The 25000-nt window shown below is 35.8% G+C and overlaps 1 protein-coding gene across 34 annotated transcripts in view; it reads left to right on the forward strand.

Moving 5' to 3' along the window:
* ERC1 (ELKS/RAB6-interacting/CAST family member 1) overlaps positions 1–25000 on the forward strand; it is a 545178-nt gene that overhangs the window by 74516 nt on the left and 445662 nt on the right. For all 34 annotated transcript variants that reach the window (XR_012017870.1, XR_012017872.1, XR_012017874.1 and 31 more), the window contains exon 3: positions 17621–18037. Coding sequence is in view for 21 of the 34 variants with exons in the window: in XM_072799507.1 (XP_072655608.1) it covers positions 17621–18037 (417 nt within the window). In the remaining 13 variants the exon portion in view is untranslated. The remainder of the gene's footprint in view (positions 1–17620; positions 18038–25000) is intronic.

Genomic DNA, 25000 nt, shown 5'->3' on the forward strand with positions numbered 1-25000 from the left:
CATATCTCTGATGACTATAGATGCAAGAATTCTCAACAAGATACTAGCAAACCGATTCACCACTACGTTAAAGAAACCATCTCCATGATCAAGTGGGATTTATTCCAGGGGTGCAGAGATGGTTCAATATTTAGAAGTCAATCAACATGTATCACATCAATAAGAGAAAGGATAAAAACCATATGATCATTTCAATAGATGCAGAAAAAGCATTTCACAAAGTGCCACATCCATTTGTGATAAAAACCCTCAATAAAGTAGATTTAGAAGGGCCATACCTCAACATAATAAAGACATAGGAAAAACCTACAGTGAACATCATGCTCAATTATGAAAAACAGAGTTTTTCCCTTAGATCAGGAAGATTTTTTTTTTGTTGTTGTTAAGACTTTTTTTATTTGACAAAGCAAGAGAGCACAAGCTGGGGGGGGGGGCGGGGGGGTGTGGAGAGGAGAGGAAGAAACAGGCTCCCTGCCGAGTAAGGAGCCTGATGTGTGGGTCTTGATCCCAGGTCCCTGGGATCGTGACCTGAGCTGAAGGCAGACACTTTACTGACTGAGCCATCCAGGCATCCCCGCACTCCACCACTTTTATTAAGTAGTGCTGGAAGTCTTAGCCACAGCAATCAGAATACAAAAAGTAATAGCCCCCAAATTGACAAGGAAAAAATAAAACTTTATTTGCAGATGACATGATACTATATAGAAAACTGAAAAGACTCCCCTCAAAGAACTGCTAGAACTGATGAATCAGTTCAGTAAAGTCACAGGATACAAAGATGCACTTCTATATAATAAAGCAGCAGAAAGAGAAATTAAGAAAACAATTCGATTTATAGTTTTACCAAAAATGATAAACTACTTACAAATAAACTTAGAAAGGAGTGAAAGACTTGTGCTCTGAAAAATATAAAACATTTATGAAAGGAATTGAAGAAGACAATAAGAAATGGAAAGACATTTCATGCTTATGGATTAGAAGAACAAATATTGTGGAAATGCCTATACTGCTTAAAGCAATCTACAGATTTAATGCAATCCCTATCAAAATACCAATGGCATTTTTTACAGAATTAGAAGAAACAGTCCTAAAATTTGCAAGGAACTAAAATATCCCCAAATAGCTAAAGCAATCCTGGAAAAGAAAAAAACTGGAGGTATCACATTCTAGACTTCAAGTTATTACAAAGCTGTTGTAATCAAGACAGTATGTGTATGAAAATAGACACATAGATTAACAGAACAGAATTAAAAACCCAGAAATAAACCTACATTTATGTGGTCAATTAATTTTTGACAAAGGAAACAAGGATATGCAGTGGGATAAAGGTAGTCCCTTCAACAAATGGTTTTGGGAAACCTGGAGAGCTATGTGCAAAATGAAACCAGACCACTTTCTTATACCATATAAAAGTACATTCAAAATGGATTAAAGACATTGCAAGACCTGAAACTGTAAAAATCCCAGAAGAGAACACAGACAGTAATTTCTCTGACATTGGCTATAGCAACATTTTTATAGGTATTTTCTTGAGACAAGGGAAATAAAGGCAAAAATAAACTATTTGGACTGCATTAAAATAAAAAGCTTCTGCACTTGAAGGAAACAATCAACAAAGCTAAAAGGAACCTGTGGAATGGGAGAAGGTATCTGCAAATGACATATCTGATAAAGGATTAGTATCCAAAATATATAACTTCTATAACTCAATAGCTCAAAAACCAAATAATCCAATTAAAGAATAGGCAGAAGACACGAACAGACATTTCTCTAGAGAAGATATACAGCTGACCAACAAACACATGAAAAGATGCTCAACATCACTTATCATCAGGGAAATGCAAATCAAACCTCACACCTGTTAGAAAGGCTAAAATCAAAGATAAGAAATAAAGTGTTGACGAGGATGTGGAGAAAAAGGAGCCTTCATGCACTGTTGGTGGGAATGCAAACTGATGCAGCCACTGTGCAAAACAGTTTGGAGGTTACTCAGAAAATTAAAAATAGAGGTATGCTATGATCCACCAATCACACTTCTATGTATTTTCTCCCAAAATATGAAAACACTAATTCTAAAGGTTATATGCACTCCTATGTTAATTGCAGCATTATTTATTATAGCCAAAGTATGGAAGCAGCCAGAGTGTCTATCAATAGGTGAATGGATAAAGAAGATGTGTATATTATACACATACATATGTACACATACATACATATGATACAATACAATTCAGCCATAAAGAACAAATCATTGCCATTTGCAATGACATGGATGGAACTAGGGACTATAATGCTAAGTGAAATAAGTCAAAGAAAGATAAATACCAAAATTTTTCACTCATGTGGAGTTTAAGAAATAAAACAAATGAGCAAGGAGAAAAAGAAAGGCAAACCAGGAAACAGATTCTTAACTATAGAGAGAACAAGTGATGGTTTCAAGAGGGAATGTGGGTGGTGAGATGGGTGAAATAGGTGATGGGGATTAAAGAATACACTTACCATGTTGAGCACTGAGTGATGTATATAATTGTTGAATCACTGCATTGTACATCTGAAACGTATAATGCTGTATGTTAATTATACTGAAATTAAATATAAAAAATATTTTAACAATTTTCCTTGTTACTGTTTTTTTTTCTTGTTTAGATATTTTAGGTTAAACAAGTAGCTTTACTCAGCATGCCAATTTTCCCTTTAATAGGAGGATCAAAGAATTTGTTATTAAAATCTGTCAGAATAAAAGAATTATAGGTAACCTAGTTCATATTTTTAGTTTAAAAATATTTTTGATATTAATAATAGGTATCTCCGTATGACTTTTTTTTTTCAAATACATGATACAAAAAGGAAACCTGTATGTTTATTTTTTCAATCAATATGAATGGGACAGAAGGGAAATTGTTGATTATTTTTGCTTTCAAATTTCCAGGGTCCTCATGTTGAAGATAATTTTATAGGCATCTTTGAGATAAAAGTTTTGATGTGAGGATTAACTTAGTTTCATGGCATGGGGATTCTCAAAGAAAGATGTCATTTGCAGAAGTAGTGTGAGAGGAGGAGAGAAATTAGAATTCTTCCCAATCTCTTCTATTTTCTCATTTTTTCTTCCAGAGACAGAGGATTCTATGGGTAGAACTTTTTTTTTATAAGAATTCTCATGCCTCAGAATGAAGCTAGGGTTCTTCTAAAGCAGCTTCATAATTAAAAACTTTCTTTGAAAATACTCTGCGGGATCCCTGGGTGGTGCAGTGGTTTGGCGCCTGCCTTTGGCCCAGGGCGCGATCCTGGAGACCTGGGATCGAGTCCCACGTCGGGCTCCCGGTGCATGGGGCCTGCTTCTTCCTCTGCCTGTGTCTCTGCCTCTCTCTCTCTCTCTCTCTCTGTGTGACTATCATAAATAAATAGAAATTAAAAAAAAAAAAGAAAAAATACTCTGCATTTTTTTTCATATGGATGGAATTGAATACATAATCATTTGGCTTTTTGTTTTGTGTTTTGTGTTTTTTCCAAATAGCAAATCAGTCCATTTCTATCAAAAGTTTCCTCTTAGGAAAATGTTTATATGATTAATGGAAGGTGTTATATGATTAATGGCTCTATAGATAAGAACATTCTAAGCTTGGTAATCTGTCCCCTTTCATCATCTGTATTATGTACCTTATTGTATACTAAGTTGAAAAAGTTAAGTTTAAATGAGTCGTAAGAACATACTCTACTATCTAGCAGTTCCACCTTAGTATGTCTGCTTAAGAAACTTTTACACATGTGTATGAGGAGATAGAGGTACATGTGTTTATTATAATAGAAGGTGGATACCTAACTGCTTCTTAGTAGGTGAGTAGATAAATTGGTATTTACTCATAAATGGGATATAGATACAAAATCCCTTCTGCTGAAATACTTATGGCAGATGTATTTTGGAATTTAGATTGTTTCAGATTTTGAAAGATAATCCAGTGTGTGTGTGTGTGTGTGTGTGTGTGTGTGTGTGCATGTGTGTATAAATATATATATAAATACAATTTTGTATTTGGCAGCACTGAGCAATCAAGCATACTACTGTATCTGTAGTGTAGCTTGGGTGTATTCACATTAAATTGGATAAAGAGATGGCAAAGAGCCTAAACAGTTGAGGACTTGTATCATATGGCAGTTCTATTTTTATTTTTATTTTTAATTTAATTTTATTTTTTTAAATTTTATTTTAGAAAGAGTAAGTGGTGGGAGGGGAAGTCAGAAGGAGAGGGAGAGAGTGAATCCCAACTAGGCTCCATGCTCAGTGTGGAGCCCAATTCAGGGCTTGATCCCACCACCCTGAGATCATGACCAGAGCTGAAATCAAGAGCCAGATGCTTACCTGACTGAGCTACCTAGGCATCTCCATAGTTCTATTTTTATATTTTTGAGGAGCTCCCTACTCTTTCCCAATAGTGACTACCCCATTTTCATTCTCAGACACATTAGGTTGAGTAACAGCCTTGCAATCTCATGACTCCAAGATGTTGACCTGAGCCAAAACCAGGAGTTGGATGCTCAACTTGACTGAGCCACCCCAGAACCCCTGCATGAGTCTTTATAACCCTAAGCTTCTGCCTTTCTCTCTTTTATCTTTTTAAGAATGTAATGTTACCATTGAATTAGGTGATAGAGCATCCTGCAGAGCATGTTAGAACTGGAAGAGTTATTAAATTTACTAAATTATTGTCCTTTTTTTCAAGCGAAGTCATTACCAGTTTTTAAATATTTAGTTTTTCATTCTCAAATTTATAGCTGTAACTTTCTCTTTTGATTTTTTTTTGTTGAAATGTAGTTTACATACAGTGAAATACATAGATCTTAAGCATCATAGAATTTTGACAAATGCCAATACCAATATAATCTGCAGTCTTATCAAGATACATTTTCATCATCCCATAAGGTTCCCTGTACCCGTTCTCACTTACTATCTTATCTTCCCTGCCCTCCAACAAATAATGTTCTAATTTCCTCCACCTTAGATTAATTTTGCCTGTTCTGGAACTTCATGTAAATGGAATTATCTACTCTGTTTTCTGTTGTGTTTGGCTTCTTTTGCTCAACATATTGTGTTTTACATTTATTCGACTTGTTGCATGTATCTGTAGTTATCCTTCTTAATATCGAGTAGTCTTATTTATATGGATATTGCGTAATCAGCTTATCCATTTTCAAGTTGTTGGAGTGTTTCCAGTTTTTGGCTGTTATGAATGAACCTGTTATAACATTTTTTAAAGAGATTTATTTATTTGAGAGAGAGAGCGAGCGAGCACATGTGCATTAGGAAGGGATAGGGGCAGAGGAAGTGGGAAAGAGAAACTCAAGCAGATTCTGCTCTGTGAGCAGGGAGTCTGATGCAAGGCTCTACCCTACCACCCTGAAATCAGACCTGAGCGAAAACCACGAGTCAGTCACTTAACTAACAACATCACCACCCAGGTGCCCCTGTTATAAACTATTTATTTAAGATTTATTTATTTTATTTTAGAGAGAGTATGAAGGCAAGCAGGGAGGAGGGAGAGAGACACTTTAGCAGACTCCTTGCTGAACTCAGAACTTGTTGTGATGCTGCATCTCAGGACCCTAAGATCATGACCTGAGCTTAACAGACTCTGTCACCTGGGGTCCCCGTATACATTTTTATACACGTGTGCTTGTAGACATGTTTTCACTTCTCTTAGGGAGATATCTAGGACGGTAACTGTTGGGTCACAGGATAGATACATGTTTAATTTTTTTTTTAAGTTTTTTTTTTTTACCCCCCCAAGAGATACACAGAGAGAGAGAGACAGAGGCAAAGGGATAAGTAGGCTCCCTGCGAGAAGCCCAATGCAGACTCAATCCTGGACTGTGGGATCACACCTCGAGCCAAAGGCAGATGCTCAACCACTGAGCCACCCAGGCATCCTGATACATGTTTAACTTTATGAGAAACTGGCTGGGGCACCTGGGTGACTCTGTCAGTTAAGCATCTGCCTTCAGTTCAGGTCCTTCAGGTCTCAAGGTCGTGGGACTGAGCCCCACATTGGGCACCCTGCTCAATGGGGAGTCTGCTTTTCCTTCTCCCTCTGCCCCTCCCCCTGGCTCATGCTCTGCCTCTCAAATAAATACATTAAAAAAAAAAAAAGAAAAAAACTTCATGAGAAACTGGCATACTGATTTCCAGAGTATTGGTATAATTTCACATTCTGGTCACTTTACATCTTGCTAACATTGGTGGTATTTACATTTGAGCTATTCTAGTGGGTGTGTGATGGTATCTCATTCTGATTTTTTCATTTTTGTAATTACTAATGATATTGGTCACTTTTTCATTTGTATGTTGGCTAGTTACATATCTTCCTTTTTTAAAGTGTATCTTTCACTCTTTTTTTTTTTTTTTTAAGATTTTATTTATTCATTCATGAGAGGCACAGAAAGAGAAGCAGGAGACATAGGTAGAGGGAGAAGTGGGCTTCTCGCAGGGAGCCGGATGTGGGACTCCATCCCCAGACCTGGGATCATGCCCTGAGCTGAAGGCAGACTCTCAATCACCGAGCCACCCAGGCATCCCACGTTCACTCATTATTTTTAAGGCATTAGCCTGTGTGTTTTTATTTGTGTTATAGGAGTTGTTTATATATTCAGGGTATGAGTCCTTTGACAGTTGGTATTTCTCCCAGTATGTGGCTTGCCAGTTTATTTTTATAATGGTCACTTTGATAAAAATTTTGATAAAATTGTAATTTTGATTAAGTCCAATGTGTCAGGTTTTAATTTTATCAAGTGTGCTTTCTAACATAGTGTCTAAATATCTTTTAGCTAAATGTATGCAGTCGATGTGATGATGAAAGATTTTGTAAATATAGGCCTAAGTATTTGAATTGAAAATATGTCGTAAGTAAACTTTCTGCAAATATGGATACAGGAGTTAAATACTTGTTTGAAAATAATGGTAACAAATGTATGTTTTGGGGTTTATATGATAGAATTGATGGGAGTCAGGAAAACAAATTTATTTCCCTTTAAATACCCCATGAAGATCTATCTGGTGTTCTTATTTGTACGTCACAGTGCTGCTAAATCATGAAGCAATTTTTATGCTGTTTACTACCCAATTCATTTCTTTCGTCATTTTTCAAAAAGTTTTCATTAATTTTTAAAGATTTTTTTATCCTGTTTTATTCTATTTTTACAGAAGCACGTGTAAGAATCTTAGTCATACCTTATTTGATGATTGCCATGGAGAATATTAAAAGATCGTGAGCAGTAAATATATCTCAGTTACTTTTCAGTAAAGATTTATGATTTTATCTATAAAAGCTTTGTATTTTTATACAGTTGTTATTGTTCGTATTTTTATTCCCAGATGCCTTTTGTTCTTATCAAGTTTCTCTTTCTCTTTTTAATTACACTTTTGAAAGATTTGTTCTTGTGTAGAGAAATGCAGTTAAATTTTACATGTTAATCTTACATTTACCAGGTTGCTGAACTCTTAATGATACTGGTATCTTGTATTTTTTTCTGTTTTCATCGTATAGTTTTGTATAATGACTGTTCATTTTTTCTAATTCTGATACCTTTCATCTTCTCATCTGATTACACTTGTTTTTAGTATTTCTGTAGTAGAGTGCTGCCTAGTGTAGTCAGTTTCATTCTGATTTGCTTAATAGTTTGATTTTTGTAGGGAAGCACGTTTAGTAAAAATCTAAGTATTGAAATAAGATGTGAATGATTTTGGTTGGTTTATTCTGGTTTACTGATGTTCTTTGTATATGTTTTATGTTGTTTTCTCCAGAGAGAATTAATTATTAATTATGTAAATAATTTTTGAGCTTCCTCTCAATTTAAAATTTTTTGGTGATGGTGTATGTGATAGCATCTTAAGCAATAGCAATGTACATGAATGTTTTTCTGTAAGACTAAAGTCGTGATCTCCGTACTCAGTATCAGTCTTCCTTGCTGCTTTTCTTTCTCTAGAAAAGAAGGTGGGGGGGGGAGAGAGAAATTCTATAGTTTCTGATCAGCTGTGGGTACATAGTGACTTCAGTGTTGACATAGCTCTGTGGGACACAGACATCAGCCCTGTCAGCTTTATGTTGTGTGCTGCAGCTGAATGTCAGCAGGGACTCCCTTCAGATCACCAAGCTGGTCGCCTCATTCATTCAGCAAAATCTACTCCCCAAAGCAGCATTGCCAGGATTAGCTGTTATCACTTTCATAGCTGATAGATATCACCTGACTCTTTGTTCTTTTTTTCTTTCTTTTTGATTCACATACCAGTATTTCAGTGACTAAATTTGAGGAGTTTGTTAACCTCATTTACCTTTTTTGCAGGTGTTTGCAACTTTTGGGTTGTGTTGTAGAGAATGAATAAAGAAGTGAATTTGATACTTGAAATGCTGCTGGAATGAACAGTATCTTTTTGGTCTCTTGTAGTTCTGTCATTGGATTAACTGCTGCGTGTTCTCAAGTTAAACATTTATGGAAGTGTTTGTTATAGGATCCCTTTGTTGGTCAATTTTACTTTTGAGATTTTTAAAAAAAAATTATTTGGATGTTATTTATAATGAAATGAATCTCTCCAGTCCCGATATTGCTTAGCATGACATTTTTACTGTTATAATTTCTGGTTTGGGGTACTACCCTTTCTGTACTTCCTTTACCAATTCCTTCTTACCCTTTTCTGTCGTTCAGTTTGGCAAGTCAGAACAGGATTTCTAGAGGATAGAATAATGCCTGAGCTAAGAATGAAAGGACAGGTAGGATTTAACTGGGAGTGAAAGAGGGAAACGGCAGAAGAGACTACACGTAAATAGAGATGAAGGGCTAGATAATAAATAGTATGGCAATTTACGTAACTTAAGGTTATTTGGAATTTCTAGGACTTGTACTAAAAACGATTTATTGTTACTTGAATTATTGGGGCCATAAGATATAAAATGTACAGTTGACCCTTGAGGAATGTGGGGGTTAGGAGCACAGTTCCCTGTATAGTTGAAAATCTGCATATAACTTTGGACTCCCACCAGAATTAACTATTAATAGCCTTCTGTTGACTAGAAGCTGTACTGATAAATAAAAAGTCAATTACATATTTTTTGTATGTTGTATGTTTTATACACCGTGTTCTTAAAGCAAGGAAGAGAAGAGAAAATATTATTAAGGAAATCATGAAGAAGAGAAAATGTGTTTATATTTATAGTACTGTTCTGTTCATTGAAAATAATCCATGTATAAGTGGACCCAGGCTGTTCAAACCCATGTTGTTCATTCAAGGGTCAACTATATTTTGACCTTAGGATTTCTCTGTTTTGATAGCATTTTCACTTATTCTTTAACTTCCAGTCTAGGTTGTACTAGGGTAAAGATAGATGTTCTAATATTTCCTGGATTCAGTAGCAAAGAGTAGCTGCTAGACTTTTAGTATAATTGCCCGTTCATTTTCTTGACTGTCTTTTTTTTTAGAGGAGAATCAGCTCAAAGTAAGTGGGTAAGAAGGTTAAACAATTTTAATATATCCATTTGAATTCTATGTGGTTGTTTCTTGCATTGTAGTGTATCTTTTGCTGGTGTTAGCCTGAGAACTTGGTTTTGGTTTAATATTTGCTACACAGAAAATAAATCCTTATCATCAACTGAAAGAATAGTAAGTTGATGATTAGAAAAAATGAATTACCTTAGAGACTCTCCCACTGTCTCAGTGTCTGAGATTCAGACTGATTAAATTACTCACCAACTTCCTTCTAAAATGATAGAAATTAGAATACTATCTTTTCATATTAAAGATTCATGAATCTATTCATAGTCCTCTCTAATAGGTTCCAAATTTCATTTGAATATATTGCATGTAGAATGAGTGCTTTACATGTATGTGTTCCACTTCTCTCCTGAATATTGTTTTTTTTTTTAAATCAGTAGTCCTGTTCAGAAAAACTGTCCATTTATTTTTCTACCCAATTTAGTGTCTGTCATATACAAAAGGATATAAACAGATTACTATATTTATGGGAAGATACACAAAACAATTACCAAGGAACAAATCCACAGTAATAAATTGTTGTTTATCCACATCCTCTCAAGTGTACATGGTTTATTGTAGGCCAACTTGCCAGGAAAGAAGCTATGTGAATTCATACCTCTCATAATAAGGTCAAGCAAACATTACAGAGCTGACAGAACCATGTTGCATATTGTTCTTAATTTTTTTTTAAGATTTTATTTATTTATTCATAAGAGACACACAGAGAGAGGCAGAGACACAGGCAGAGGGAGAAGCAGGTTCCCTGTGGGGGAGCCGGATATGAGACTCCATCCCAGGATCCCGGAAGCATGCCCTGAGCTGATGGAAGACGTTCAACCACTGAACCACTCAAGCATCCTGCATATTGTTCTTAATTTAAAATTTGTAACAGGGTAGTGCCAGTGAGTGAGTGTGTCTGTGTAACTATTGTGTTTTATCAATTTCTAAGCTTTATTTTTGGACAAGAACTCTATGTGCTTTGTATAGAACTAAAAGTATGAAAGATTCTTGTTGACTCTTGATTATCTGAATATGCTTTGCTTTGGATCAAACATGAATAAATCTAGGGGTGCTTGCCTGGCTCAGTCAGTGGAGCATGTGACTCTTGATCTCAGGATTGTGTGTTCAAATGCCACATTGGGTGTAGAGATTACTTAAAAAAAAATAACAGACACAACACGAATAAATCTAGGGTATATAGTTAACATTTTTTGTTAGGATTGTGTTATGTATTTTGGATAGTAATGTGATGGTACAGAGTAGAACTTCATATAGCCTAAGGAAGCTGTAAGCTTTACTCAGATGACTTCAGTAAGAGTAATCATAAGCTGTTTTGCATCTTACATGGGTAAAGTTACTTAATGTATACATTTACATGATTCAGAAAAAAATGTTCTTAATTTAACATAATATGGTGCAATACTGGCACTTTTTCTAACTGGTCATCTTGACAAATAGTGCATAGAGTTCTCCATGATGTATTGTTTGTAATGATGACCATGTTCTTGTACCCATAATACAGTGGTACCCCCTTTATATGGTTTTGCTTTCTGTGGTTTCAGTTACTGGTGCTCACTGGCAGTCCAGAAGCAGACCTCTTTTTCCTTCTAACTTACTGTTGGAAGGTCACTTAATAGCCTAACACTACCTCACAGTGCCTGAGTCATTTACCTTACTTTAGGTTGTCACATAGGCATTTTATCATCTCACATCATCACCAAAAGGTTGAATACAGTACAATGAAGTGTTTTGAGAGCGAGAGAGATCACAGTCACATAACTTTTATTACAGCATATTTTATTGTAGTTTTTTTTGTTAATCTCTTACTATGCCTAATTTGTAAATTAAATTTTAACATGGGTATGTATTATTGGAAAAAAACATAGGGTATATAGGATTTGGTACTATCCATAGTTTTAGGCATCCACTGAGGGTCTTGGAACATATTCCTTGTGGAAAAGTGGGGGGACTACTGTATTTTTTTTCTAAGTAAAAATAGCTCTAGACTACAAAGTTCTGTCATTTTAGAAATCAGGATAAACTGTACTAAAGTGTTCTGTTGTTCCAAGAAACTGAAGATTATATTTGGGAAGTTCTGCCTCATGGGAGTTTTTGATATTTATCTAAAATATATTGTATGAAGGGTTGTGATCTCTTTGTAGTTTTTGCATATAGATGTATTTTTTCTAATAAAAGACATAGTCCCTGTCAGAGATTTAAGAATTTTCATTACTAGGGGCATCTGAGTGGCTCAGTGGTTGAGTGTCTGCCTTTGGCTGAGGTCGTGATCCTGGGATCGAGTTCTGCATCAGGCTCCCTGCGGGGAACCTTCTCCCTCTGCCTGTGTCTCTGCCTCTCTCATGAATAAATAAAATCTTTTTAAAAAAAGAATTTTCATTACTGTTGTTCACAGTATCCTCTCATTTCATTGAGATATAGCGTGGCATAATTATAGCACAATCCTTGGAGTAAATTTTAAGCAGTTACTTTACCAGTCTTTCCAGATCAACTGAATGTCAGAGTGAAAATGGTAAGTGTTGGTCTAGCATTTGGAATGTGAGAAGTGTGAGATTGTTTTGGAGAGTGTCATTAGCAGAATTCTCAAATAGAAATTCTGCTAATGTCTTACAACCAAGATCTTTCCACTAAATTCAATATATCTGTTTTTGGTTAATCATTATAAATGTCTGAGATGTGCAGGTTTACTCATTTTATCATCTGTATGATTATGCTGGAGAAGGAGTAGCCTGGCTTCTAGCCCGCTGCTTCTTTCTTCTCCCAAGGGAGTTGGCAAGAATTTTTTATAAAGTAAAGCTAGTTTGAATGTAGTCTAAAGTAGGGATGTTGATTCCTATTTCAGTGGAGAAAATTGCTGTGTAGCTTTGTAGGCTACCAGTTAGACCATCGTTTTGTTTGTTTCATAGTACAATGGGTGCAAGCAGAGGTGAAGAAGTAGTAGCTGTATTTATTCTCCAAAATGATAATTGCCACAGTAAATTTAACCATAAGTGCTGAAGTATATGTGAGGCTGTTATCTGTAGTCAGCATCTGTTTCTCCTGACTTGAAAGGAGGAAGGAGGAAGGAAAGGAAGGAAAGGAAGAACAGTTGTACCTAGAAATCAGGTTCATTGTTGACTTTGACTTCTGATAATTTCCATTGGGATAAATTTACTCAGACTTTATCTGGGTTTTTTGACTTCCAGAAGTAAAGAAGGAAACTAGGATTGATCATAGTCCTCAGATAATTATTAACACTTTGCATATCTTTTTATTAAGGATTTTGAGCTCTTTTTTTTTCGCCTAAAGATTTATTTATTTATTTATGATAGACAGAGAGAGAGAGAGAGAGAGAGACACAGGCAGAGGGAGAAGCAGGCTTCATGCCGGGAGCCTGACGCGGGACTCGATCCCGGGACTCCAGGATCACGCCCTGGGCCAAAGGCAGGCGCTAAACCGCTGAGCCACCCAGGGATCCCTGGATTTTGAGCTCTTAACAACTGTTAAGAATCTTTACAGATTCTGACAGTTAAATGCATTTAAAAAATCTAGTTCCTGAATGAAAGTATCTGACAATTTTATTTTGTTTTCTTAAAGATTTTATTTATTTATTCATGAGAGACAGAGAGAGAGGAGGTAGAGACACAGGCAGAGGGAGAAGCAGGCTCCATGCAGGGAGCCCAATGTGGGACTCGATCTTGGTGCTCCAGGATTATGCCCTGGGCTGAAGGCAGGCGCCAAACCGCTGAGCCACCCAGGCATCCAATGATAATTTTATTATAAGTTTATTCTTGGTAAGAAAGAAAGCTTTTCAAAAGTTTGAAGATTACCAGAGTTGAAAATTCACTATTTCCTAAACATAATAGAAAAACCAGGAATGATGAAAGAAACAGCTGATATATTTGCACTTAAAAAAAAAATCTGTAATAGTCAGCATAAACTTTGTTAAAAGAAAAATGACAGACTTGGCAATATATTTGTAACATACACAGCAGGCAACAGTTATTTAATCCACTTAGAAAAATAACAAAATGGGCAAAGAACAAGAACAGATGAGTCACAAGGGAAGGAATATAAGGTGCTGGTAAATATGTGGATAGTCAACCATGCTTATAATTCAAGAAATACCAGTAAAAGAAGTACCCAGAATTTTCAAATGTGTGGGAAATGGGCATTCCCAGGTGTCATTTGGTGTAAGTTTAAGTGTATACAGACACTTTTAGAGATAATTTGTAATATATATCAAAATTATAATTGCATATCCTCCAATTTAGCAGTTCTGCCTTTGAGAATTTATCCCCAGGAAAAATTGGGATACATGTACAAAGATACACATGAAGGTACCTGTTCTAATAGTGAAAACCGACCTAAATATTTATCAGTAGTCATAAATAAATTATTCAATATCTATACATTGGAATTTTATGGCAGGCCTAATTTTTTCCTCATTTTTTAATTGTTGTAAAATACATCTTACATTTACCATCTTAACTATTTTTCAGATGTATAGTCAGTGGCATAAAGTACATATGTTGTTGTGCAAACATTACCACCATCCATCTCTAGAACTCATTTCATCCTGTAGAACATGAATCTTCATATCTGTTAAACAGTGACTACCCATCCCCAACCCCCACTTTTTCCAGGTCCTGGCAGCTTCTCTTCTACTTTCTGCATCTATAAATTTGACTACTCTAGATACCTCATGTAAGTGGAATCATATAATATTTGTCTTTTGTGGCTGATTTATTTAGCACGATCAAGTTTCCTCCGTGTTGTAGCATATTAGAATTTCACTCTTTTTTAAGTTTGAAATATATTATAGACATTTTTTAAATTTAATTTTTGAGTGGGTAGTACTTCTGTTTAGTTCAAATTCAAGAGGAAGGTTGGGAGGAGAGAAGATGGGAAGCGATTGCTAATTGCATAGGATTTCTCTAAGGGGTGATGGAAGTGTTCTAGAATCAGTAGTGTTTGATGTAGAACTTTCACTATGTTGAAAACCACTGAATTGTACACTTAAAACAGGTGAACTCTATGGTATGTGAATTGTATTTCAGTAAAGCTGTTACTAAAAAAATTTTAATGTCAATTATATTACAGTTAAAAAAAATTAACTGAATTTACAAAGGAATAGAATAAATTTCTAGTAAAGTGTTTTTACAAGTTGTCTCTCAACTACTCTAGTTTTACTTTTTTTTAAAAAAAAATTTGTTTTTTTATTAGAGAGTTAGATAGGGAAGGGCAGAGGGAGAGGAAGAGAGAGAATCCCAGGCAGGCTCCACACCCAACATAGAGCTAATTGCAGGGCTCGATCTCATTATCCTGAGATCATGACCCAAACTGAAAGTAAGAGTTAGATGCCCCCCCCCCCCCAAAAAAAAGAGTTAGATGCCCAACCGAGTCACCCACCGGCCCTCTAGTTTTGCTTTTTTTGTTGTTTTTTAAAGATTTTATTGGCAACCCGGGTGGCTCAGTGGTTGAGTGCCGCCTTCAGCCCAGGGCCTGATCCTGGAGACCTGGGATCAGGATCGAGTCCCACATCAGGCTCCCCACATGGAGCCTGTTCCTCCCTCTACCTTGTGTCTCTGCCCCCGCCCCCCGTGTCTGTCAGGAATAAATAAATAAAATCTTTTAAAAAAAGAAAGATTTTATTTACTCCTGAGAGACAGAGAGAGAGAGAGAGAGAGAGAGAGACCAGAATACAGGCAGAGGGAGAAGCAGTCTCCCTGTGGGGAGCCTGATTCGGGACTCGGTCCCAGATCCCAGGATCATGACTTGAGCCAAAGGCGGATGCTCAACCACTGAGCCACCCAGGCGTCCCCAGTTTTACATTTTTTAAAAAATTATTTCTTGTGTATCTTTTCAGAAATATTTTTATTTCTTATAAGTCATTTTTTATTTATAGTAAATAGTAAATATTCCTCCCTTTTAATGTAAGTGATAGTAAATTGAACATGGTGTTCTGCACCAAAGCAGACATCTCTGAGGTCTGTTTCTTTTATTTTTTGGTAAAAAGGTTTTTTTCTTTAAATTATAAAAGGATTACATGGTTAGTTAGTATAGAAAAGTATGAAGAGAAATGTAAGAGCTATCCATACCCAGAGATAGTTATTGCTAATTGTTTATATTCTTTTACACTTTTCTCTGCATGTATATATACTCTTTTAAAAATTAGAATTGAGATCATCCTAAACTTGATATTGTGAAGTCTGCTTTTTTACACTTAATATATTATGACCATAGTTTTCAAGCAGTAAATATAAATCTGCATTGTTATTTTATTTTATTTTTTTTACGGTTGCATAGTATTAAACTATGTGGGCATTTCTCATTTACTCATCATCTATTAATATCTGTTTAGGTTTTATCTAATTTTGTCACTATGATAAACAAGAATGAGTATCTTTGTATGTACACCTTTGTACCCTTGCCAGATAATTTGAGATGTTTACTACCCTGCTATTTTGCAGTCTGCCAAATTTTTTCAATATGTGTTTTAAAATATAAACTACAAAGATTTCCACAATATTATTAACTCTGAAAAGATGGTGCAGGTGTTTAAATCCTTATTTACTTTTAAATATGAGGAAATCTGAAATGCAGAAAGTGGCATTGCGTCTAACATTGCATAGCAGTTAGTGTGAGAGCTGGCACTAAAACTCATGTCTTCTGATTGTAGGTTAGTGTTTTTTCCACTGTGGCACACTGCCAGTCCTTAAATACCTTCAATACAAGGAGTGATTTTGTTGTTGCTTCTTCATTTTTAAAAATATGATTCTTGTGATACACTTTTAGAATCCTTGTATAATGTGCTGCAGTTTTCCATTCAGATTAAAGGTTCATATACCTTCATTGGGGAGTACAGGCTAAAGATATGCCCTCCCAGACATTTTGTAGTTTATCTGCATTAACATCTTCATGTAATTGTTCATCTATATCATTATCTTTGTATGAAAAGCTCAGAAAAAAAAAAAATTCTGTAGTCTGTCCTCTTCCCCTCCCCGCACCTTTTGAAAGCTTGAAGTTATTTTCTCTGGGTAGTACTAGTTTCAGTTGGGCTGGGAGAATAGCTTTGGTTTCAGTGACAGCTCCATCATTTACTGTGTGATCTTGGGCAAGTTACTTAAATCTCTGTAAGACTAGTGTCATCATCCATAAAATCAAAATAATAGTACATGTGTCATGAAGATTAAATGAATTAACACACAAAAAGTGCTTGGCACAATTTGGCATGTAGATACTACTCATTAAACATTAGAATTATTTAATGTGTGAATTTAAGTCCTTAAAAGTCATTTTGTGTTTTGATATCCTTTGTATTTTTTGATGAAACTTTTTTTAAACTTTTAATTTTTTTATTATTTGTTCATTTATTTTTAAGATTTTATTTATTTATTCATGAGAGACAGAGAGAGAGAGAGGCAGAGACACAGGCAGAGGGAGAAGCAGGCTCCATGCAGGGAGCCCAATGTGGGACTTGAACCTGGGTCTCCAGGATCACACCCTGGGTCAAAGGCAGGCGCCAAACCGTTGAGCCACCCAGGGATCCCTGATGAAACGTTTTAAAAAAATTTGAGACAAAGCATACACAAACATGAGACAGAGGGAGAGGGAGAGAGAGAGAGAATTTCAAGCAGACTCCTTGCTGAGTGGGTTATCTTAAGTGGATCTCACAACCCTGAGTTCCATGACCTGAGTTGGATGGTCAGTTGAGCCATCCAGACACCCATTTCGATTAAACTTTTATATGATGTATTTGTATTCCTGTAGATTTCCTCTTCTTCTTTCCTCCCCTCCCCTTTAATTCTATGTAATACATTCTATTGATTTGGAATAATATATTTTGTCATGGCTTATGCAAAAGGAGGAGCTGCCATACTTATCTTATTTCCTGTTGGGAGTAAACACATGTTAAGTAACTGAGATTTTATAGATTATCTCAATCATTTTTTAAGACAGTGTAAAACAGAATAATGTGAATCCTAATTTATTCATGTTTCTGAGAGCTGTGGTAGCTACTTTGTGGCTTTCCCAATCTGCTTCTTTTTTTTCTACTTGAGATGGAAAGCTGATTTGGGTTTTTCTCTTTTGTCTTGGTTCTAGCACATGCAAATGACAATCCAGGCTCTCCAGGATGAATTGCGGATCCAGAGGGACTTGAACCAGCTCTTTCAGCAAGATAGTAGCAGTAGGACTGGTGAACCTTGTGTGACAGAACTGACTGAGGAGAACTTTCAGAGGCTACATGCTGAGCACGAGCGGCAGGCTAAAGAGCTGTTCCTCCTTCGAAAGACTTTGGAGGAAATGGAGCTGCGTATTGAGACTCAGAAGCAAACCCTAAATGCTCGGGATGAATCCATCAAGAAACTTCTGGAGATGTTGCAGAGCAAAGGGCTTTCTGCTAAGGCTACTGAAGAAGACCACGAGAGAACAAGACGACTGGCAGAGGCAGAGATGCACGTGCACCACCTAGAGAGCCTTTTAGAGCAGAAGGAAAAAGAGAACAGTATGTTGAGAGAGGTGAGTGACTGAGTTTTTGGTGTTAAGACTTACTGATTGTCTTTTTTTCCCACTGATTAGTCAGCATCTTGGCTTAGATAAATTTATATGTTCTACTGAGTTAGTGGAGAGAATTTCTTCTTTGGTATTTAAGTGCTTCACTGATTTCTATTCTGATTTGCTCTCTTGCACGAAATGGCATTGACTGGTATATATACTGGCTTACTAACTTTCTGGGTCTCCACCAGCCCCCATTTGGTTTCTGTATACTCACTTTGTTGCGAGAGGGGCACAGAATGTTCGTTGTTACTCACTTCTTGATGTGTTCATAAAACCAGAATTTTATGAACAAAACCAGAATCAGAGTATCTATTATTTAATTTTAGAATATTTCTTTTTTTTTTTTTTAAGATTTTATTTATTTATTTATAGAGACACAGAGAGAGTATGAGAGGCAGAGACACAGGCAGAGGGAGAAGCAGGCTCCATGCAGAGAGCCCGACATGGGACTTGATCCAGGGTATCCAGGATCACGCCCCGGGCTGCAGGCGGCGCCGAACCGCTGCACCACCGGGGCTGCCCAATTTTAGAATATTTCTACGAGAAAGTAAGTGGTTACCTCAGTTTAGGTGTGCTTGTATAGTCCTTGACAGTAGTAATGGATGTTTGCCCTGTGGTTTCCATGGAGACTTGTTTTGCTATTAAAGATATATAGTAAAAATCATTTGCTGCCACGGAGGCACAGTGAGAAAGAATGATATAGAGACACACTGCATTTGCTTTTTGTAGAGGAAACTCAGACTTTAGCTGACCACTGTGACTGTTGATAATTTTTCACTTTTTTAGATAATGATTGATTTTAAGAAATTAAAAATGAAAAATTCATCTTGCATTAAAAAGTTGACAGCTATAATTCTCTATGTGTGATCAGAGACTTCAACCATTTGGGTAAGGAAAAAAAATCTCAGAACGTGTTAGTACCAGACTAAATGAAATATGAGGAAAGAGTTAAAAAAATGGAATATTCCCAGAATAGCAAAATAGCAACTTTAAGAGGATATTTCTAATTTTGAAGTTCTATAACTTTTCCTTTTGTAAAAAGTCTGGAATGTTTCGGGGATCCCTAGGTGGCTCAGCTGTTTAGTGCCTGCCTTGGGTCCAGGGTGTGATCCTGGAGTCCCGGGATCAGGTCCCACATCGGGCTCCCTGCATGGAGCCTGCTTCTCCCTCTGCCTGTGTCTCTGCCTCTCTCTCAGTCTGTGTCTCTCATGAATAAATAAATAAAATATTTTTTAAAAAATCTGAAATATTTATTAACAGTGAGGACATTTTAGTTTTGATAAAGGGGAAATTCTGAATTTTTTAAAAACATGATTTTGTTACACAGTAAAATCACTGTAGGTTATTGTAGTAAAATTAGAAAATAGATTAGGGAAAAATAAAAACCCCAGGTATCATTACCTAGTGATAACTATTGTGTGTGTATATATACATATACACACATGCATATATATACATATATATACAATGTATATAATTGTATGTTGTATGTATATGTTCATACTTATAATGCATAATATACATATGTGCAATATATATACTATATATGTATAAGTGATCATTTTTATTATGTATACATTCTATCTTTCTTTTCTTTAGAAAGATAGAATACTAGGGGCGCCTGGGTGGCTCAGAAGGTTGACTGTCTTTTTTTTTTTTTTTTTAAGATTTTATTTATTTATTCATGAGAGATACACAGAAAGAGGCAGAGACACAGGCAGAGGGAGAAGCAGGCTCCCTGCATGCAGCCTGATGCAGGATTCGATCCAAGAGCCTCGGGATCACTCGCTGAGCCAAAGGCAGATGCTCAACCACTGAGCCACCCAGGTGCCCCAAGCATCTGACTCTTGTTTTTGGCTCAGGTCATGATCTCAGGATTGTGCGCTTGGTGGGGAGTCTGCTTGGGATTCTCTCTTTCTACCCCATCCCACCTTGCATGTGCTTGCTTGTGCTCTCTCTCTCTCTCAAATGAATAAGTAAATCTTAAAAAGATAGAATGCTATCCATTAGTATTATCTGATATTACTTTCTGTGATGATGAAAATGTTTTGTATCTGTTTGTTCATTATGGTAGCCACTAGTCACATGTGCCTATTGAGCCCTTGAAATGTGGCTATGACTGAGGAACTGAATTTTAAATTCTATTTAAATATAATTAATCAATTTTAAATTATCTACATGCAGCTAGTGGCTACTATATTAGTGCATGTATGCATAATGCAATGTCACCCACTTTTCTTAATAATTTGTTTTGACCACCTTTCTTTTGTCAGGTACATGTGGAATTTTATAATTTCAGATGAATTTATAAAGTTCCATTATATTTATTTGAATACCTTTTAATGTTGAAAATTTAGACCATATTATATTTTTAGTATTATAAAACTGTATGTCACTGAATGTCATTCATCTCTGTACATTAAATTTTGTGTTTAGGATAAATTCCTAGAAATGAATTTGCTTAAAGTGTGTGTACATTTTGAAACGGAATAATCTTAACTTCCAGAGTGATTGGATCAGTTTATCTTCCCAGCAGCATAGAATGTGTTTACTTTACTTTATGGCCTGGCCATAGAACACTGTTAGAGAAGTTGTAATAATCTTAGCATGCAATATGAAATCTATGTCAGTATTGTGAATTTTGAATATTATGTTTATAGTGCTTCTGTTCTGAATATCTTGAGATATGCCCATTTATTTATTTAAAATTTTATTATATTATTTATTTTATTTAAATTTTTATTTTATTTCTTTTCTTTTCTTTAAAGATTTATTTATTTAGGGACATCTGGGTAGGTCAGTGTTGAGCATCTGCTTTTGGCTCAGGGCGTGATCCCAGGATACCAGGATTGAGTCCTGTATCAGGCTCCCCACAGGGAGCCTGCCTCTCTCTCTGCCTATGTCTCTGCTCTTTCTCTATGTCTCTCATGAGTAAATAAATAAAATCTTAAAAAAAAGATTATTTATTTGAGAGAGCACATGAGCAGGATGGGCAGAGGGAGAGGGAGTGAGAATCTGAAGCAGGCTCTGCACGGAGTACAAGCTTCATGTGGGGCCCGATCTTATGACCCTGAGATCATAATGTAAGCTGAAACCAAGAGTTGGAGGCTTCACTGACTGAGCCATCAGGCACCGTTATTTATTTAAAATTTTAAACTGAAGTAGAGTTGACATACAATGTCATGCTATTTTCAAGCGTACAATATTGATGATTTGATAGTTCTATATATAATGAGCTATGCTCACCAACGAGTGTAGCTACCATTTGTCAATGTACAATGCTATTACAATACTATTGACTATACTTCCTATGCTGTATCTTTTATCCTTGTGATTTATTCATTTCATAACTGGAAGCCTGTATCTTCCACTCCCTTTTACCCATTTTGCCTATCCCCCTGACCCATCTCCCCTCTTGCAACCATCAATTTGTTGTCTATATTTACAGGACTGTTTCTGCTTTTTGCTTTTTCATTTATTTTGTTTTTTAGATTCCACAGATAAGTAAGATCATATGGCATTTGTCTCACTTTATCTCACTTAGCATAATACCCTCAAGGTCTAACCATGTTGTCATAAGTGGCGAGATCACATTCTTTTTTATTGTATTTAATTTTGAGTTTTGGAGTTAATAGGTGGTGAATAGTTAAGGATTGTAAAAAGCTACATTAGTATTCTGGCAGAGAACAATCAGATATGATGAATTTGAAAAACTAGTGGGAAGGAAAAATGAATTTAAGACCAATTTTCAAATAACAAGCTCTACAAATATTAAGTCCCGCTTATGTATGTAATGTAGAAAGAAATATAGGCCTTGTCAGTCATACCAACACACAATTCCAGTTGCCATTAGTAATAGCATCATTTTATAGGAGAAACAGTCATGTGAATTAAAATTATTTAAGAGCAAGTGGAAATGACTGCTTCAGAAACAAATGTTATTCTTTTTCTTAAAGATTTATTTACTTATTTTAGAGAAAGAGAGCATGAGTGGGGGAGGCAGAATGAGAAGTAGAGAGAGGGAAAGAAGCAGACTCCCTATTGAGCACGAGGCCCTAAGCAGGGCTTGATCTCACAACCCTGAGTTTATGACCTGAGCAAAATCAAGAATCAGATACTTAACTGGCTGAGCCTCCCAGGTACCCCTGGAACCAAATGTCAAAAAAAAAGAAAAAAAAAAAAAAAGAAAAAGAAAAAATAAAAATGTTTAGCATTCTTGTTTTCTTTTCTGTTTCTATTTACCTTCAAGACTTAGATCAAATTTCAGTTCTTCTGTAAAGTTTTCCTTGTGCAGCTCTATACATATATGTAGATGAACCAAACATATTATAATGTATTTATATTTACATGTATGCTTCTACCTCATTCACTTAATCTTTTACATCAAAGATAAATTTTTAAAAAGATTTTATTTATTTTTATTTTTTGGGAGGAGAGTGTGTGAGTTTGGGGGGTTGAGGATAGGTGAAGTGGCAGAGAGAACCTTAAGCATGGAGCCTGATGTGGGGCTTAATCTCGGGGCCTTGAGATCATGACCTGAGCCAAAATCCAGTCAGACACTTAACTGACTGAACCATTCAGGCATCCCACCAAAGATAAATGTTTTATAAAAACCTTTATTTTGCTTGTGTCTAACAAATACATAGTGGGTACTCAAGAAATGTTAGTTGTGTAAGTTGAAATGTAGGTAAAAAAGTTAAACCTGAAACTTATAGGAAGTATAGTGTTTTGAGGTTTTTCCCCCGTGGTGTGACCACTAGGTACTAAAAACTGATGAAGGTTTCAAAACAAATTAAATCCCAAAGCTAGTTTTGCTTATGAATTCAGTTATATGTATTATAAATAAAATATTAGCAGATAGAGTGAGCATTATGATAAAATGATAAGACTCCAATCAAAAGGAGTTTATTCCTGGAATACCAGAATGCCTCAATATATCATACACAGTTATAATTTGTATTAGGTAAAAGGAATAGTGAACCTTGTGGTATTTGATGACTGTTTCAAGGGTATTAGATAAAATGTTGCAGACAAAAAAAAAAAAAAACGTTGCTGACATTTTCATTTTCTTTGAAAATAAAATGAACTAAAAATAATTGAATGTTACTTTTATGATAAGATTTAAATAAATAATAACATAATACAGATATCTTATAAACATATTTCAAACTAACAGCATCAAGCTTACTGTGACATACTGGACATACTTCATGCCCATTGAAGTTAGAGATCAAAGATGACTGTTCATTAGTGTTTAACATTATTTTGGAAGTATTAGGTCATGAAATTAGATAAGGAAATGGAATACATAATATCAGTAATGGTAATGGAGAGGCTGGGCTAAGTTTTCATTATAGTATAGATAGAAATATTAATATAAAGATGTCACTTTACCCTAAATCTGTAAATTTAACATAATCACAGTTGGGAATGATTTTGAAACATGTCCTAATGATACTGTTGTTTATTTGCAAGAAGAACAGTGTAGGAACACTTGCTTAAACAGATCATGATGCACATATTTTAAACCCGATGTTATTAAAATGTGTGGCACTGGCAAAGCAATAGATACCTAGATCAATGAAATAGAATGGAATCCAGAAGTAATGCAGTTTTCAGTATATGATGGATGTTTTGAAATAGCGGCCATCCATTTGGAAAATAGTTATTGCGTCATACTTTCAAATTAAATTTTAGACGAAGTAAAAAAAAATTTTTTTAAATAAAAATAAAAAAAGAAAAAGAAAATATAGGTCAAAAGCTTTTTCTTTTTTAAAGATTTTATTATTTACTCATGAGAGATGCAGAGGGAGAGGCTGAGATATAGGCAGAGAGAGAGAGAAGTGGGCTCCATGCAGGGAGCCCGATGTGGGACTTGATCCACGGACTCTGGGATCACACCCTGGGCTGAAGGTAGGTGCTCAACCACTGAGCCACCCAGGCATCCCTAAGTCAAAAGCTTTTAATATAATCTTGAGATAGGAAAGAATCTTTCATTGCCATAGTAAGAAACCTTAAAGAATTAAATTTGTGTATGTTAGAAAATACAGTTAACAAAAGTTAAAGTGATAATTTGGAGTAAAGCTTGGCTAAACTAATACATAAAGATTGTTTCTAAAGATTGTTTCTAAAACAATAAGAGGCCCTTGGTACCGTGTTTCCTTTCTCATTATTCAACAAATATCTGTTGAGCTTCTGATAGGTGTTTGATCTAGGGATAAGCATGGGGTATACATTTTTCATGTCAGCACACATGGACTCTGCCTTCTTAGAATTTAAAAATCTGGTGGGAGACAGTTAACTGATAATTATGAGATGAACTACATGATTGGGTGGAGTCTAATTATGTTTGGGGGAGGGCATTTCTGTAAATAGAATAAGCATTTTTGAGGTGGTGCTCCATAAGGGAGAACTGAAGAAAGACAATGAGAAACTCTTGCTGAGCATTTGGATAAAATAATTTCATGAAGAAAGGTTAACAGTTTCAGAAGGTCTGATAGGAAGGAATTTTGAGGGCTCAACAAGATGGCTGGAGGGCAAAAGCAAATTGTATAAGGTGAAGGCTGGCATCAGATGACAGGTTGAAGAGGTAGCCAGGGCCAAGTACATTCCTTTCATTCATCAATGTTTACTGGGCACTAACCAGGTGCAGAGCAGTTGGGAAATAGTGAAGGAAACCTGCCCTCTAGGAGGCAAGCACTTGCCTTCATGATCCTTGCAGGTAAATGCATCTGTTATACTCAAAGTGCAAGAAGAATCCATTCCGGTGTTTAATCAGGGGAATGTTAAGATCTAGTTTGCCTTTTATAGTTTACTCTGGTTGTGTTGAGAATGAGTGGGGGAGGGAGAGTCAAATGTGAATAGGATAGTCTAATACAAACTTAACAGCTCTCATCTAGGTTAGGTGAGTGGCGACTTGAAATG

Source organism: Canis lupus, chromosome 25, assembly GCF_048164855.1.
Source record: "Canis lupus baileyi chromosome 25, mCanLup2.hap1, whole genome shotgun sequence".
In the NCBI taxonomy this organism is placed as follows: Eukaryota; Metazoa; Chordata; class Mammalia; order Carnivora; family Canidae; genus Canis; species Canis lupus.